This window comes from Oncorhynchus keta, chromosome 18 (assembly GCF_023373465.1).
Source record: "Oncorhynchus keta strain PuntledgeMale-10-30-2019 chromosome 18, Oket_V2, whole genome shotgun sequence".
Taxonomy (NCBI): domain Eukaryota; kingdom Metazoa; phylum Chordata; class Actinopteri; order Salmoniformes; family Salmonidae; genus Oncorhynchus; species Oncorhynchus keta.
In genome coordinates, this window is record NC_068438.1 from 40,668,799 (window position 1) to 40,685,386 (window position 16,588).

The 16,588-nt window shown below is 41.8% G+C and overlaps 1 protein-coding gene across 50 annotated transcripts in view; it reads right to left on the reverse strand.

Annotated features, from left to right (window-relative positions):
- Positions 1-13,430: 13,430 nt before the first annotated feature.
- The window catches only part of LOC127908803 (mucin-4-like), a 4,527-nt gene continuing 1,369 nt past the window's right edge, over positions 13,431-16,588 (reverse strand). For 37 of the 50 annotated variants that reach the window (XM_052468189.1, XM_052468179.1, XM_052468207.1 and 34 more), the window contains 2 exons: positions 15,810-16,588; positions 13,431-15,754 (listed from right to left, as the gene is read on the reverse strand). The exon at positions 15,810-16,588 is cut by the window's right edge. In XM_052468189.1, the coding sequence (XP_052324149.1) occupies positions 14,898-15,644 (747 nt within the window). In that variant the 5' untranslated portion in view covers positions 15,645-15,754; positions 15,810-16,588 and the 3' untranslated portion in view covers positions 13,431-14,897. The remainder of the gene's footprint in view (positions 15,755-15,809) is intronic. The other 13 variants (XM_052468198.1, XM_052468200.1, XM_052468173.1 and 10 more) reach the window with 11 other exon arrangements.

The window sequence follows — 16,588 nt, forward strand, 5'->3', positions numbered from 1 at the left end:
CACTTCCCTATCGAATGACCGAATGATACTCTGAAAGATCCATTCTGGAGAACACTTCCCTATCGAATGACCGAATGATACTCTGAAAGATCCATTCTGGAGAACACTTCCCTATCGAATGACCTAATGATACTCTGAAAGATCCATTCTGGAGAACACTTCCCTATCGAATGACCGAATGATACTCTGAAAGATCCATTCTGGAGAACACTTCCCTATCGAATGACCGAATGATACTCTGAAAGATCCATTCTGGAGAACACTTCCCTATCGAATGACCGAATGATACTCTGAAAGATCCATTCTGGAGAACACTTCCCTATCGAATGACCGAATGATACTCTGAAAGATCCATTCTGGAGAACACTTCCCTATCGAATGACCGAATGATACTCTGAAAGATCCATTCTGGAGAACACTTCCCTATCGAATGACCTAATGATACTCTGAAAGATCCATTCTGGAGAACACTTCCCTATCGAATGACCGAATGATACTCTGAAAGATCCATTCTGGAGAACACTTCCCTATCGAATGACCGAATGATACTCTGAAAGACCCATTCTGGAGAACACTTCCCTATCGAATGACCGAATGATACTCTGAAAGATCCATTCTGGAGAACACTTCCCTATCGAATGACCGAATGCTACTCTGAAAGATCCATTCTGGACAACACTTCCCTATCGAATGACCGAATGCTACTCTGAAAGATCCATTCTGGAGAACATTTCCCTATCGAGGCTTTGCGCACTGCCGGCTATCCAAACACAAGGGACACAATTTTACACAAACTCTCAAAACCTTCAGCTTTAAAAATAGGATGGAGACTATGCGGCTAAGAGACTTTTGTCATGGAAATTTCCTCTATTTACCAAATCATGGGAGCAAACCCCACACACAAGTCAGAGTTATTTATTAAAGTCCATCTTTAATTATATGAGCTCTATCACAACCCTGTGACTCTCAGATTGATTCAGTGTCTATCAATGAATTCTCTGAGAGTCCCTTCCACATTGCAATAGCATTTTGACTTTCAACAGTTCAGTATCTCTAAAGAAAAGTTGAGAGTCCCAACATAATGGCAAATGGGATCCTTTATAGCAAAGATACACAGGATAAGACAGCATCGGCATAATTCATTGTTCAGCTTTGTCTCCTCTCTCAACCTCAGAACCATAAACCAACCCTCCATATCAACAGGCATATATCAAATTGTCATTTAGATACAACCAATTCGAAATACAACCAATCCTGGACAAACTCACGGAGAGGAGAATGATTGCTATAGGTTAAAGATAGGGACAACATTAGAGGGAGCATAGAATGATTCCAGACACTGCCACCCTCCTTTCCCCACTGGGAAAAGTAGGGAGTGACTGGCACACACACAGTGGAGCAAAATATATGTTTACACATGATGACACTTTGACCTCTCCCCTCTCTGCGGCCCATGCAACTTAGTCTTGACCTAGAACAGAAAACTGCAACCCCGCCACAGTATTATACAAAAATAACATTCTGATGAGAAGTAACTTACAAACATATGATGAATATAAAACATCTTACCTATGTTACCAACCAATTCTGATTATTTCCACAACATATTAGCCTGTAGAAAATGTTGAATAGAATAAGTTTACTGTTCCATAACTGAATAGAGACAGACTGGCCAAATCAACCTCAAGGTAGCCAGATGCACTACTTGGGGATAGCCTAAACAACGAGTTGTATGTCTTCCAATAAGTCCAACAACAGAGATGGTTTTTGACCTACCAACAAAAAGCATCTTATTTCGCCCTCAACTGTCAATGACCCACGAGAGCACATACAGTAGAAGTCGGAAGTTTACATACACCTTAGCCAAATACATTTAAACTCAGTTTTTGAATCCGAGTAAAAAATTATCTGTTTTAGGTCAGTTAGGATCACCACTTTATTTTAAGAATGTGAAATGTCAGCTTTATTTATTTCGTCACATTCCCAGCGGGTCAGAAGTTTACATACACTCAATTAGTATTTGGTAGCATTGCCTTTAAATTGTTTAACTTGGGTCAAACATTTCAGGTATCCTTCCACAAGCTTCCCACAACAAGTTGGATGAATGTTGGCCCATTCCTCCTGACAGAGCTGGTGTAACTGAATCAAGTTTGTAGGCCTCCTTGCTCGCAAACGCTTTTTCAGTTCTGCCCACAAATTTTCTATAGGATTGAGGTCAGGGCTGTGTGATGGCCACTCCAATACCTTGACTTTGTTGTTTGTAAGCCATTTTGCCACCACTTTGGAAGTATGCTTGGGGTCATTGTCCATTTGGAAGACCCATTTGCGACCAAGCTTTAACTTCCTGACTGATGTCTTGAGATGTTGCTTCAATATATCCACATCATTTTCCGTCCTCATGATGCCATCTATTTTGTGAAGTGCACCAGTCCCTCCTGCAGAAAAGCACCCCCACAACATGATGCTGCCAGCCCTGTGCTTCACGGTTGGGATGGTGTTCTTCGGCTTGCAAGCCTCCCCCTTTTTCCTCCAAACATAACGATGGTAATTATGGCCAAACAGTTATATTTTTGTTTCATCAGACCAGAGGACATTTCTCCAAAAAGTACAAACTTTGTCCCCATGTGCAGTTGCAAAACACTGTCTGGCTTTTTTATGGCGGTTTTGGAGCAGTGGCTTCTTCCTTGCTGAGCGGCCTTTCAGGTTATGTCACTATAGGACTCGTTTTACTGTGGATATAGATACTTTTGTACCTGTTTCCTCCAGCATCTTCACAAGGTCCTTTGCTGTTGTTCTGGGATTTGTAATTTTCACACCAAAGTACGTTCATCTCTAGGAGACAGAACGCGTCTCCTTCCTGAGCGGTATGACGGCAGTGTGGTCCCATGGTGTTTATACTTGAGTACTTTTGTTTGTACAGATGAACGTGGTACCTTCAGGCATTTGGAAATTGCTCCCAAGGATGAACCAGACCTGTGGAGGTCTACAATTGGCTGATTTCTTTTGATTTTCCCATGATGTCAAGCAAAGAGGCACTGAGTTTGAAGGTAGGCCTAGAAATACATCCGCAGGAACACCTCAAATTGACTCAAATGATGTCAATTAGCCTATCAGAAGCCTCTAAAGCCATGACATCATTTTGGGGAATTTTCCAAGCTGTTTAAATGCACAGTCAACTTAGTGTATGTAAACTTCTGACCCATAGGAATTGTGATACAGTGAGTTATAAGTGAAATAAATCTAATCAAATCAAATCAACTTTTATTTGTCACATACACATGGTTAGCGGATGTTAATGCGAGCGTAGCGAAATGCTTGTGCTTCTAGTTCCGACAATGCAGTAATAACCAACAAGTAATCTAACTAACAATTCCTAAACTACTGTCTTATACACAGTGTAAGGGGATAAAGAATATGTACATAAGGATATATGAATGAGTGATGGTACAGAGCAGCATAGGCAAGATACAGTAGATGGTATCGAGTACAGTATATACATATAAGATGAGTATGTAAACAAAGTGGCATAGTTAAAGTGGCAAGTGATACATGTATTACATAAGGATGCAATCGATAATATAGAGTACAGTATATACGTATGCATATGAGATGAATAATGTAGGAAAAGTAACATTATATAAGGTAGCATTGTTTAAAGTGGCTAGTGATATATTTACATCATTCCCATCAATTCCCATTATTAAAGTGGCTGGAGTTGAGTCAGTGTCAGTGTGTTGGCAGCGGCCACTCAATGTTAGTGGTGGCTGTTTAACAGTCTGATGGCCTTGAGATAGAAGCTGTTTTTCAGTCTCTCGGTCCCAGCTTTGATGCACCTGTACTGACCTCGCCTTCTGGATGATAGCGGGGTGAACAGGCAGTGTCTCGGGTGGTTGATGTCCTTGATGATCTTTATGGCCTTCCTGTAACATCGGGTGGTGTAGGTGTCCTGGAGGGCAGGTAGTTTGCCCCCGGTGATGCGTTGTGCAGACCTCACTACCCTCTGGAGAGCCTTACGGTTGAGGGCGGAGCAGTTGCCGTACCAGGCGGTGATACAGCCCGCCAGGGCGGAGCAGTGCCGTATAACTCCTTTTTCAACCACTCCTCAAATTTCTTAATAACAAACTATAGTTTTGTCAAGTCGGTGAGGACATCTACTTTGTGCATGACACAAGTAAATTTTCCAACAATTGTTTACAGACAGATTATTTCACTTATAATTCACTGTATCACAATTCCATTGGGTCAGAAGTTTACATACACTAAGTTGACTGTGCCTTTATAACAGCTTGGAAAATTCTAAAAAATGATGTCTTCATTAGTAATGAGTAGGAAAATGACATCAACATCTCAAGACATCAGCTTGTTCACAAATGGGTCTTCCAAATGGACAATGACCCCAAGCATACTTCCAAAGTTGTGGCAAAATGGCTTAAGGACAACAAAGTCAATGTATTGGAGTGGCCATCCCAAAGCCCCGACCTCAATCCTATAGAACATTTGTGGGCAGAACTGAAAAAGCGTTTGCGAGCAAGGAGGCCTACAAACTTGATTCAGTTACACCAGCTCTGTCAGGAGGAATGGGCCAACATTCATCCAACTTGTTGTGGGAAGCTTGTGGAAGGATACCTGAAATGTTTGACCCAAGTTAAACAATTTAAAGGCAATGCTACCAAATACTAATTGAGTGTATGTAAACTTCTGACCCTCTGGGAATGTGATGAAAGAAATAAAAGCTGAAATAAATAATTCTCTCCACTATTATTCTGACATTTCATATTCTTTTTTTTCAATTTAAAGTTTTATTAAGTTTTCTTGTTTTTCAATCAACCAACAAAACACATTCCACATTCACAGATGTGACAGGCTTAAAAAAAATAAAAAGTCAAAAAATATAATAATACATTTGAAAAAATAAAAAAATTAAATACAATTAAAATGAAAGATAGTCAAATAAAACCACTTACTTTTCTTAATCTATTTATTTTCCTTGGTGCATATATATATACACACCCACATACATGCATACATACGTACTCAAAAACAAAATGTAAATAAAAACACACAAAAAAACATTACACTTGCAGCAGCACTATCAAGGTTCTTATCAGCTATTTCTAGCATTCGCTGAGACGACGGGCCAATTTATTAGTTTTTAGGTTTTACAGTACCTTACACAACATGTATCTGCGCATTTCCCTAGTCAACCCGTTCACTCTGTCCAGTTTGAAATATAGTTGTGTAGTGGAGACCAGAGTCTATCAAACTTGGGCTGTCTCTTGTGGAGGTCATACGTGAGCTTTTTAAGAGGAAGAAAGTCAACAATCTGGTCAATCCACATTTTAAATGTAGGAGGGGTATTAGAGGCCCACAATAGAAGAATACATTTCTTAGCAAAGTATGTAATAGTCATAAGCAACTTTTCTCTGTCAGGATCAAGAACAAAGTCCTGCTGGGCATTAAGAAGATAGATACACGGGGTCATATCAAACTGTACCTCTAGTATTTTCTGTGCAGCAGTATGTACAGAATCTGGCAATCTCTCTACAGCTCCAAAATACATGCATATAGGTTCCACTTTCAGAGGTACATCTTTTACAGTTAGGATACATATCTGTTTTCATTCTATGGAGTCTCAAAGGAGTATAATACAATTTGTACAAAAATGTGTAATTAGATTCTTTCATTTTTACATTTGTAGAGGAGCAGTATACCCTGTCGCAAGCCTCCGCCCATAACTCATCACTGATAGTCAGACCAAGGTCCTTTTCCCAGATTATTTTCAAAGGAGTAAAGGAGGAGCTTCCTTTCTCAGAAAGGATATTTAGCCTTTAATGGATTGTGCTGTGACAAGAAGGGTTTCAACTTCATTCAACTGAGTTCTAAACCTCCTCTTGGAGGTAAATGAGGAAATTACATGTCTAATTTGAAGATATATATTTTTTTAAATGGGATCTTGGCACATCGAATTCACTGCAGAGCTCTTGAAAGGATTTCAGTGTAGTGGTTTTCTGATGAAATAGGTCTGAAAAGGTCCTGATTCCAAGAGTATGCCAAAGATTAAAGTTGGCATCCCTCAGGGCTTTTGGCAAGTCTGGGTTGCCTACTATAGGCGAGTGAGAACATATTTGGGAGGAAATGCCCAGGTATTTCTTATAGTCCCTCCACGCTAGTCGGGTGCTGTAAATCACAAAGGTTTTGGCTATGTTGCCCACTTCACTAAAGTTATTAATGAATATAATTGAGCTTAAGGGCAATGAACCACAGGATTGGGCTTCTATCTGAATCCACGTTGACTCTTGTCTGTTTGTGATCCATGTTGCGGATTTGGGCAGACCAGTAGTACAATTGAAGGGAGGGAAGGGCAAGACCACCCTTAGATTCAGGTTTCGATAGAGTGGAAAACTTGATCCTAGGTTTTTTTATTGCCCCATATAAATTTGGTGATGCTTTGGTTAGTTGTTTTGAATAAGGAAACTGGGAGATAGCATGGGAGCATCTGAAATAAGTAGTTCAGTCTAGGGAGGACGTTCATACGGATTACATTAATTCTATCTACTAAGCAAATTGGGAGGAAGATCCAGGTTTGGAGATCGTTCTTGATTCGATCCAGGACTGGAAGATAATTTTCCTTAAAAAGGCTATTCAGATCTGGTGTTATGAAGATCCCGAGGTATTGAAACCCCTGTGTTTTCCATTGGAAAGGACATAGTGTCTTCATAGAGCAGGTGAGTGTAATATTGAGAGGGCAGACAGTGGATTTTTTCAAATTGATCTTATAACCTGAAAACTTGCCATACTGAGCAATTGTGTCTGAAATGAGAGGGAGGGATTTCTCAGGGTTGGATATGTAGAGCAAAGACATCATCCGCGTAAAGCGAAATCTTGTGCTGCAGGCCGCCTGCAGAAACACCCATAATACTTGGATTGCTCCTTATCAGCTCTGCCAGAGGCTCCGCCCCCAACAAGTAGAGCAGCGGGGACAGCGAGCACCCTTGTCTTGTGCCCCGTTCCAGAGGGAATCTGTCAGAGTTCAGTCCATTAGTAGTCACCATGGCATTTGGATGAGAGCATAGTGATTTGATCCATTTAATAAAATTTGGGCCTATATTGAACTTTTCTAAGACTGAAAACAGAAAGCTCCACTCATTACATTACATTACATTTAAGTAATTTAGCAGACGCTCTTATCCAGAGCGACTTACACTCCATCCTGTCAACACTGTAATGCGAGCTGTGTGCATAGAGTCTGGGAGAACTCCATTTTTGCAAAAATCCTCCAGCATTGGCATGAAAATAGGGCTAAGTTGGGGCCAAAAAGCTTTGTAGAACTCTCTGGGGAATCCATCTGGGCCTGGGGACTTATTAGGTGGCATGGAGGTATTGCCTCCAGGATCTCCTCAGGAGTGAAGGGGGAGTTGAGATCTTCTTGGTTGGTCTCTGATAGTTTAGGTAGCGAGATTCCCTCTAGGAAAGAGTGGCGTTCTGCCTCTGTGTGTTTTCTCTCAGAGGTATATAGTTTGCAGTAAAAGTCATGAAAAGTTCAATTGATCTTTTTTGGGTCATATGTGACCTCGTCCTCTGCTGTTCGGATAGCCATGATTGTACGCTCTGACTGCTCCTTTTTTAATTGGTAAGCAAGCAATCTACTGGGCCTATTGCTATACTCATGGTATTTCTGTTTAGTAAAGAAAACTTTTTTTTTATCTCCCGAGTGTAGTCCAAATTCAGTTTGGCTTTGGCTGCTTTAAGATGACTCCAGGAGGTGCTGTCTGGGGATTGTTTATGTATTTTTTCACAGCAATCCAGCTCCCTCTCAAGATCTAGCCTGTGTGCTTCCATTGCTTTTTTCTTAGAGGAAGCATATGCGATTAGATGACCTCTTAGTGTGGCTTTAGCAGCGTCCCACATTGTGGCCGGAGAAACAGGAGAATCTTTGTTGTCTTGTGTGTAGTTGTCTATCCATGTAGTTACCAATGTATGGAACTCGTCATTTGATAACATGAGAGGTGTTGAATTTCAAGCTCTTTGACCTCGGGGATGTTTTTGCAGAGGTCAAAGCGGAGGTGGACAAAGGCGTGATCTGAAAGTGCTATGGGTCCGATTGTACATGTGGCTGAATTTATTAAACTCTTTGGGATAAAAATGTAATCTATACGGGAGTAGGTGTTATGGACATTAGAGTAGTATGTATAGTCCATAGATTAGCTATTAGTCTCTCTCCAGATATCTATCAGTCCCATCTCCTTAAGTAAGAGAGTTCAACATCTTTGCAGATCTAGGATTTGTGGTGGGGACTTGAGATGATTTGTCTAGGGTTGGGTTAAGGGTACAATTAAAATATCCGGCCACCACACCAAAGGTGACACAATGCTCATTGAACAGGGTTATCATTTTTGACATGAAGGCAGGAGTATCTGTGTTAGGGGCGTATATGTTTAATATAGTAATTGGTTGACCATATAGTGACCCAGTTATCAAAATAAATCTCCCCTCTGGATCAGATAGGTTTTTGTCAATTATGAATGGAACATTTTTATGGATAAGTATGGCTGTGCCTCTACTGTTTGATTTGAAAGATGAGAAATACACTTGTCCCACCCAAGCTCTGCGGAGTTTGGCATGTTCAGCATCACAGAGGTGTGTCTCTTGTAATAGCGCAATGTCTGCTTTTTCCTTTTTTAGAGCACATAGTATCTTTTTCTGTTTAATTGCATGACCTAGACCATGGCAGTTCCATGTCAATAGATTTAAGGTACTAGTCATCGTCATCGAGCAGTAATCGAACTTTAGTGCAAGTCATCGCTGGGTAAAAGTGGATAGTAGTTACAGCTGCGTTCACATAAATGGTGTGCATAAAATAATAATCTCTGAACACCCCAGCCGAGTTCCCAAACAACTCGACACATCCCGTTGGATCTATTATCCCCCTGCTCAGTCTCAATTCTGTGTTCCGAATAAAACAAAAACCGGGAACAGTTAGCAACGCACAAAATCTCCATCTCCCCACCAAAGAAATGCCTCATCCTCTCCACCCCGCATTGAGTAAATGACACAGTTGCCCTCGTCCAGACCACAGTAAAAGAGGGGAGAAAAATAGTCAATAGCCCAGCCTACATATACCTCCCCCAAGGGACATAGGGAACCCCAAGTAATAATAGCAACAACAAACCAGGGAAATACAAGTAGGCTTGAAACATTAGTAGCCTAGGTTAGGCTATAGAGCCCATCCCTCTCAGTTAAAGGAAAATAAATATAAATTGGACGGCTATAATGACATTTAGGGGGTGGGTCTCTGGATATCGGCTATATGTTGTCTTACCTCCTTAGGTAATGGCATTAATCGCATTTAGTCATTGGTCTGTTTCTCATTGACCAGGATTGTCTTTCAAAAAACGTTTTGCCTCTTCGGGAGTTTTGAAGTGTCGCAGGGCTCCTTGGTGAAGAATCCTGAGCTCGTTTGGGTATTTGAATCCCCTGAAGATGCCTCGGTCAATGGAGTATTTCTTCACTTTGTCAAACTCTCGGCGCTTTCGGCGTATTCCAGCTGACAGGTCCTGGTGTAAAGCGAGTTTGGCATTTCCCACTGTGATGGTGTTGTTTTTCGCCGCCTGTAGGACTCGTTCCTTGTCGGTGAATCTCAGGAAGCGTATGGTGATTGGGCGCGGTGGTTGTCTGGCTGCTGGTGGGGGCCTCAGTGCTCGGTGAGCTCTCTCGAGTTCTATGGGCCTGTCGGTGGGCAGGTGGAGCCACTCGGGAAGTTTGTCTTGCAGGTAGCGGATCAGTGGCATGTTTCCCTCTTCTTTTTCGCCCAGATTGAATAAAACACAATTATTCCTTCGCCCCCTGTTTTCCAGGTCCTCTGTTTTCTCTTCCAGATGCCGGATTTTCTTTTTAGCATATGCTACTGTTTCCATGGCATCTGTCAATAAGTTTTCCATGGATAGGATTCGCCCCTCTGCCTCGTCCAGGCGCCCCGCGTTTATGGTTATCTTGTTGTTGATGTCAGGCTAAGCGTTTTCCAGGATTGTCACCTTGCACCCTATCGCACTGAGCTGAAAGTTAATGGCATCTAATTTGGTGTTTAGTTCTGTACGTTGGGATCTCAACTCAGAAAGGATGTCTTCGACAGAGTGCGGGGTTGGTATTCGTTGTGCCCCGGGGGGGAGCGGGTCCTCTTGCTCCTGGCTAATGACGCTAGTTTTTTCTGAAGCTAGCTTCTTCTTGGAGGCTTTTTCCGTTGCTAATACTCGAGTCCGGGTAAAAATGTCACCTGTAGTGTCGCCTTTTGTAGCCGCCATGACTTTTTCTTACTAAAGCTAAATGATTGTGAACTTGGAGTGGAGGTAAGATTAGGAATTGGAAACTACTTGTGCGGAGCTCTTAGTTCATGCGGCCATCTCGTTCAAGGGTCACGTGATCCCCCATTTCACATTCTTTAAATAAAGTGGCGATCCTAACTGACTTAAGACAGGGACTTTTTTACTATGATTAAATGTCAGGAATTGTGAAAAACGGACTTTAAATGTATTTGGTGTATAGAAACTTCCGACTTCAAGTGTACGTACTGTCACTGTGGGGACGACGTCATTGATGCACTTATTGATAAAGCCAATGACCGAGGTGGTGTTCTCCTCAATGCCATCGGAAGAATCCCGGAACATATTCCAGTCTGTGCTAGAAAAACAGTCCTGTAGTTTAGCATCTGCCTCATCTCACCACTTTTTTATAGACAGAGTCACTGGTGCTTCCTGCTTTAACTTTTGCTTGTAAGCAGGAATCAGGAGGACAGAATTATGGTCAGATTTTTCAAATGGAAGACCTTAATTGACAATAGATCCACATTCACTTATACATTCTCAGGCCAGTCCTCCATCAGTCCAGGACCTGCCTCTCTATGCTGGTGTGGGTCTACTTAACTACAATATTCTGGAGAGAGATGATTTAACTATAATATCTTGGAGAGAGATGATTTAACTATAATATCTTGGAGAGAGATGATTTAACTATAATATCTTGGAGAGATATGATTTAACTATAATATCTTGGAGATGATTCAACTATAATATCTTGGAGAGAGATGATTTAACTATAATATCTTGGAGAGAGATGATTTAACTATAATATCTTGGAGAGAGATGATTTAACTATAATGTCTTGGAGATGATTTAACTATAATGTCTTGGAGAGAGATGATTTAACTATAATATCTTGGACAGAGATGATTTAACTATAATGTCTTGGAGATGATTTAACTATAATGTCTTGGAGAGAGATGATTTAACTATAATATCTTGGAGAGAGATGATTTAACTATAATATCTTGGAGAGAGATGATTTAACTATAATATCTTGGAGAGAGATGATTTAACTATAATATCTTGGACAGAGATGATTTACCTATAATATCCTGGAGAGAGATGATTTAACTATAATATCCTGGAGAGAGATGATTTAACTATAATGTCCTGGAGAGAGATGATTTAACTATAATGTCTTGAGAGAGATGATTTAACTATAATATCCTGGAGAGAGATGATTTAACTATAATATCCTGGAGAGAGATGATTTAACTATAATATCTTGGAGAGAGATGATTTAACTATAATGTCCTGGAGAGAGATGATTTACCTATAATATCTTGGAGAGAGATGATTTACCTATAATATCTTGGACAGAGATGATTTAACTATAATATCCTGGAGAGAGATGATTTAACTATAATATCCTGGAGAGAGATGATTTAACTATAATATCCTGGAGAGAGATGATTTAACTATAATGTCCTGGAGAGAGATGATTTAACTATAATATCCTGGAGAGAGATGATTTAACTATAATGTCCTGGAGAGAGATGATTTAACTATAATATCCTGGAGAGAGATGATTTAACTATAATATCTTGGAGAGATGATTTAACTATAATGTCCTGAGAGAGATGATTTACCTATAATATCTTGGAGAGAGATGATTTAACTATAATGTCTTGGAGAGAGATGATTTAACTATAATATCCTGGAGAGATGATTTAACTATAATATCCTGGAGAGAGATGATTTAACTATAATATCTTGGACAGAGATGATTTAACTATAATATCTTGGACAGAGATGATTTAACTGTCTACTGTGAAGAACAAAAAGACAAAAAAACGGCCTTTTTCCATCCGTTTTATTATTGAACATTTTGTACACAATAAATACATGTATTTTTTAACATTTTTTTACAGCTAATAATAATATGCAGAAATGATTTTTCACCTGTTGTCAATGTTGTCACCGTGGCAAGAGTCAGAAGAGAAGGCCTGTTGTCACCGTGGCAAGAGTCAGAAGAGAAGGCCTGTTGTCACCGTGGCAAGAGTCAGAAGAAGGCCTGTTGTCACCGTGGCAAGAGTCAGAAGAGAAGGCCTGTTGTCACCGTGGCAAGAGTCAGAAGAGAAGGCCTGTTGTCACCGTGGCAAGAGTCAGAAGAGAAGGCCTGTTGTCACCGTGGCAAGAGTCAGAAGAGAAGGCCTGCTGTTCAACTACACTGATTTAGCAGCTCGGAACCATCTCCAAAACAAAATAGAAACCAAGAAAAGGGGACAATAAACTAAACCTACAGGGACACAGGACTGTTCCAGAGGGAGATTACAGAGTTTGGCCAGAGAGATGACCCGTAACATCAGACGTATTGTAATAAAAGTGTTGCTCTGTGGGTGAGAACAGATTTCTGACAAGATGGAGGACGTTGATGTAAACCATAAACTTCTAAACAGGTTTGATAAACATTCTAAAGATCTCAGAGAGGGCGTGGTTTAGAGCAGACCAAACTCGCCAAGTACAGATAGGACCGTATCCGAACTCCCTTCGCATTATAATCACTCAAAACTCACACACCACCTGAAACTAACAAATCCACATTATCTCCAAGGCTCATTCAATATTCCTTCAATTGTTTCATCATTCAAATAACTTTTATGTGTATTTTTTAATAACATCATTCTAAAGTAGCACCTCACCCTACAAACCAAATGGTTCCCTGGCTTCTGTAGAACATGATACAGGATCAGAGGTTAGGGTCAGAGGTTAGGGAGGTGCAGCCAGAATGAGAGAGCAACACTAAAAAACACCAGAATTAGAAACAGGTGAATAAAACAAATCAAGTGCTATGATGTCTCCCTAAGAAGGCCTGCGTGAAGGGGCTGGTAATGGATTAAAACATTTTTTTTTACTAGGCAAGTCAGTTAGTTAAGAACAAATTCTTATTTTCAATGACTGCCTAGGAACAATGAGTTAACTGCCTGTTCAGGGGCAGAACGACAGATTTGTACCTCGTCGGCTCGGGGATTCGAACTTGCAACCTTTCGGTTACTAGTCCAACGCTCTAACCACTAGGCTACCCTGCCGGATACTGTCCTACGGTAGACGGGGTCTACACTGACCTACGGTAGAACTCCACAGGGTGTCTACACTGACCTACGGTGAGGTACAACCCCACAGGGTGTCTACACTGACCTACGGTGAGGTACAACCCTACAGGGTGTCTACACTGACCTACGGTGAGGTACAACCCCACAGGGTGTCTACACTGACCTACGGTGAGGTACAACCCCACAGGGTGTCTACACTGACCTACGGTGAGGTACAACCCCACAGGGTGTCTACACTGACCTACGGTGAGGTACAACCCCACAGGGTGTCTACACTGACCTACGGTGAGGTACAACCCCACAGGGTGTCTACACTGACCTACGGTGAGGTACAACCCCACAGGGTGTCTACACTGACCTACGGTGAGGTACAACCCCACAGGGTGTCTACACTGACCTACGGTGAGGTACAACCCCACAGGGTGTCTACACTGACCTACGGTGAGGTACAACCCCACAGGGTGTCTACACTGACCTACGGTGAGGTACAACCCCACAGGGTGTCTACACTGAATAAAATATAAACACAACATGTAAAGATTTGGTCCCATGTTTCATGAGTGGAAATAACAGATCCCAGAAATGTTCTTTACGCACAAAAAACTTTTTACGCATTTTTCTTCTTCTCACAAATCTGTTGACATCCCTGTTAGTGAGCATTTCTCCTCTGCCAGGAAAATACATTCACCTGACAGGTGTGGCATATCAAGAAGCTGATTAAACAGCATGATAATTACATAGATGCACCTTGTGCAGGTGACAAAAGGCCACTCTAAAATGTGCTGTTGAGGGAGCGTGCAATTGGCATGCTGACCGCAGGAATGTCCACCAGAGCTGTTGCCAGAGAATTGAATGTTAATTTCTCTAGCTATAGTCTCCTCCAAAGTCGTTTGTTAGAATTTGGCAGTATGTCCAACCGGCCTCAATATATCCAACTGCAGACCAAGGTATCTGTGATCAGATGCATATCTGTATTCCCAGCCATGAAATCCATATATCAGGGCCTAACAAATGGATTTAAATTGACTGATTTCTTTATATGAACTGTTACTCAGTAAAATCTTTGAAATTGTTGCATGTTGTGTTTTGTATTTTTGTTCAGTGTAGTTGAATCTTCTATACGGGAGTTTCTTGTGTAGTATTCCCTATCAGTGTGGCAGGTTTGAAATGGGCAAGCCACTAGCTGTGCGATATGTTAGGAGCTGATTAATCAGTCTGAAGGGCTTTCAAAATCTACAGGACATCATATGTCAAAGTTCAAGGGTCAAACTGAAAGGTTAGAAGTGAGACCTGACAATTTCTGACCTCTACTTCATCAGTAACTTTAGGGGCTCAGTAGAGGTGGTCAGTGGGTAGGACGCAGAAGCAAAATCACAACAAAACAGATGTTATTGAAACTAAATAAACTTCCTGGTTTAAATAACAAAAGCATGGCTCCAGTCTTCAAATAGGAACGCACAAAAAATATGACAGAAAGCAGCTCTTCTGGTTATGTTGTCCTCTGTGGTGATGTCCTCTGTGGTGATGTTGTCCTATGTGGTGATGTTGTCCTCTGTGGTGATGTTGTCCTCTGTGGTGATGTTGTCCTCTGTGGTGATGTTGTCCTCTGTGGTGACGTTGTCCTCTGTGGTGACGTTGTCCTCTGTGGTGACGTTGTCCTCTGGTGATGTTGTCCTCTGTGGTGATGTTGTCCTCTGGTGATGTTGTCCTCTGTGGTGATGTTGTCCTCTGTGGTGATGTTGTCCTCTGTGGTGATGTTGTCCTCTGTGGTGATGTTGTCCTCTGTGGTGACGTTGTCCTCTGTGGTGACGTTGTCCTCTGTGGTGATGTTGTCCTCTGTGGTGACGTTGTCCTCTGTGGTGACGTTGTCCTCTGTGGTGACGTTGTCCTCTGTGGTGACGTTGTCCTCTGTGGTGACGTTGTCCTCTGTGGTGACGTTGTCCTCTGTGGTGATGTTGTCCTCTGGTGATGTTGTCCTCTGTGGTGATGTTGTCCTCTGTGGTGATGTTGTCCTCTGTGGTGATGTTGTCCTCTGTGGTGATGTTGTCCTCTGTGGTGATGTTGTCCTCTGGTGATGTTGTCCTCTGTGGTGACGTTGTCCTCTGTGGTGACGTTGTCCTCTGGTGATGTTGTCCTCTGTGGTGATGTTGTCCTCTGTGGTGATGTTGTCCTCTGTGGTGATGTTGTCCTCTGTGGTGATGTACTCCCTTCTTTTCAGGTGAACCTCTGGGTTCATTCATTCAGTCGATTAAATACAGTCTCTCCACTCAACATCCCACTGACTCACTCAACCTAAAACATCCCACCGACTCACTCAACCTAAAACATCCCACCGACTCACTCAACCTAACACAACCCACCGACTCACTCAACCTACAAACATCCCACCGACTCACTCAACCTAAAACATCCCACCGATTCACTCAACCTAAAACATCCCACCGATTCACTCAACCTAAAACATCCCACTGACTCACTCAACCTAACACATTCCACCGAATCACTCAACCTAAAACATCCCACCGACTCACTCAACCTAAAACATCCCACTGACTCACTCAACCTAAAACATCCCACTGACTCACTCAACCTAAAACATCCCACCGACTCACTCAACCTAAAACATCCCACCGACTCACTCAACCTAACACATTCCACCGAATCACTCAACCTAACACATTCCACCGAATCACTCAACCTAAAACATCCCACCGACTCACTCAACCTAAAACATCCCACCGACTCACTCAACCTAAAACATCCCACCGACTCACTCAACCTAAAACATCCCACCGACTCACTCAACCTAAAACATCCCACTGACTCACTCAACCTAAAACATCCCACCGACTCACTCAACCTAACACACTCAACCTAAAACATCCCACTGACTCACTCAACCTAAAACATCCCACTGACTCACTCAACCTAAAACATCCCACTGACTCACTCAACCTAAAACATCCCACCGACTCACTCAACCTAAAACATCCCACCGACTCACTCAACCTAACACACTCAACCTAAAACATCCCACTGACTCACTCAACCTAAAACATCCCACTGACTCACTCAACCTAAAACATCCCACTGACTCACTCAACCTAAAACATCCCACCGACTCACTCAACCTAACACACTCAACCTAAAACATCCCACTGACTCACTCAACCTAAAACA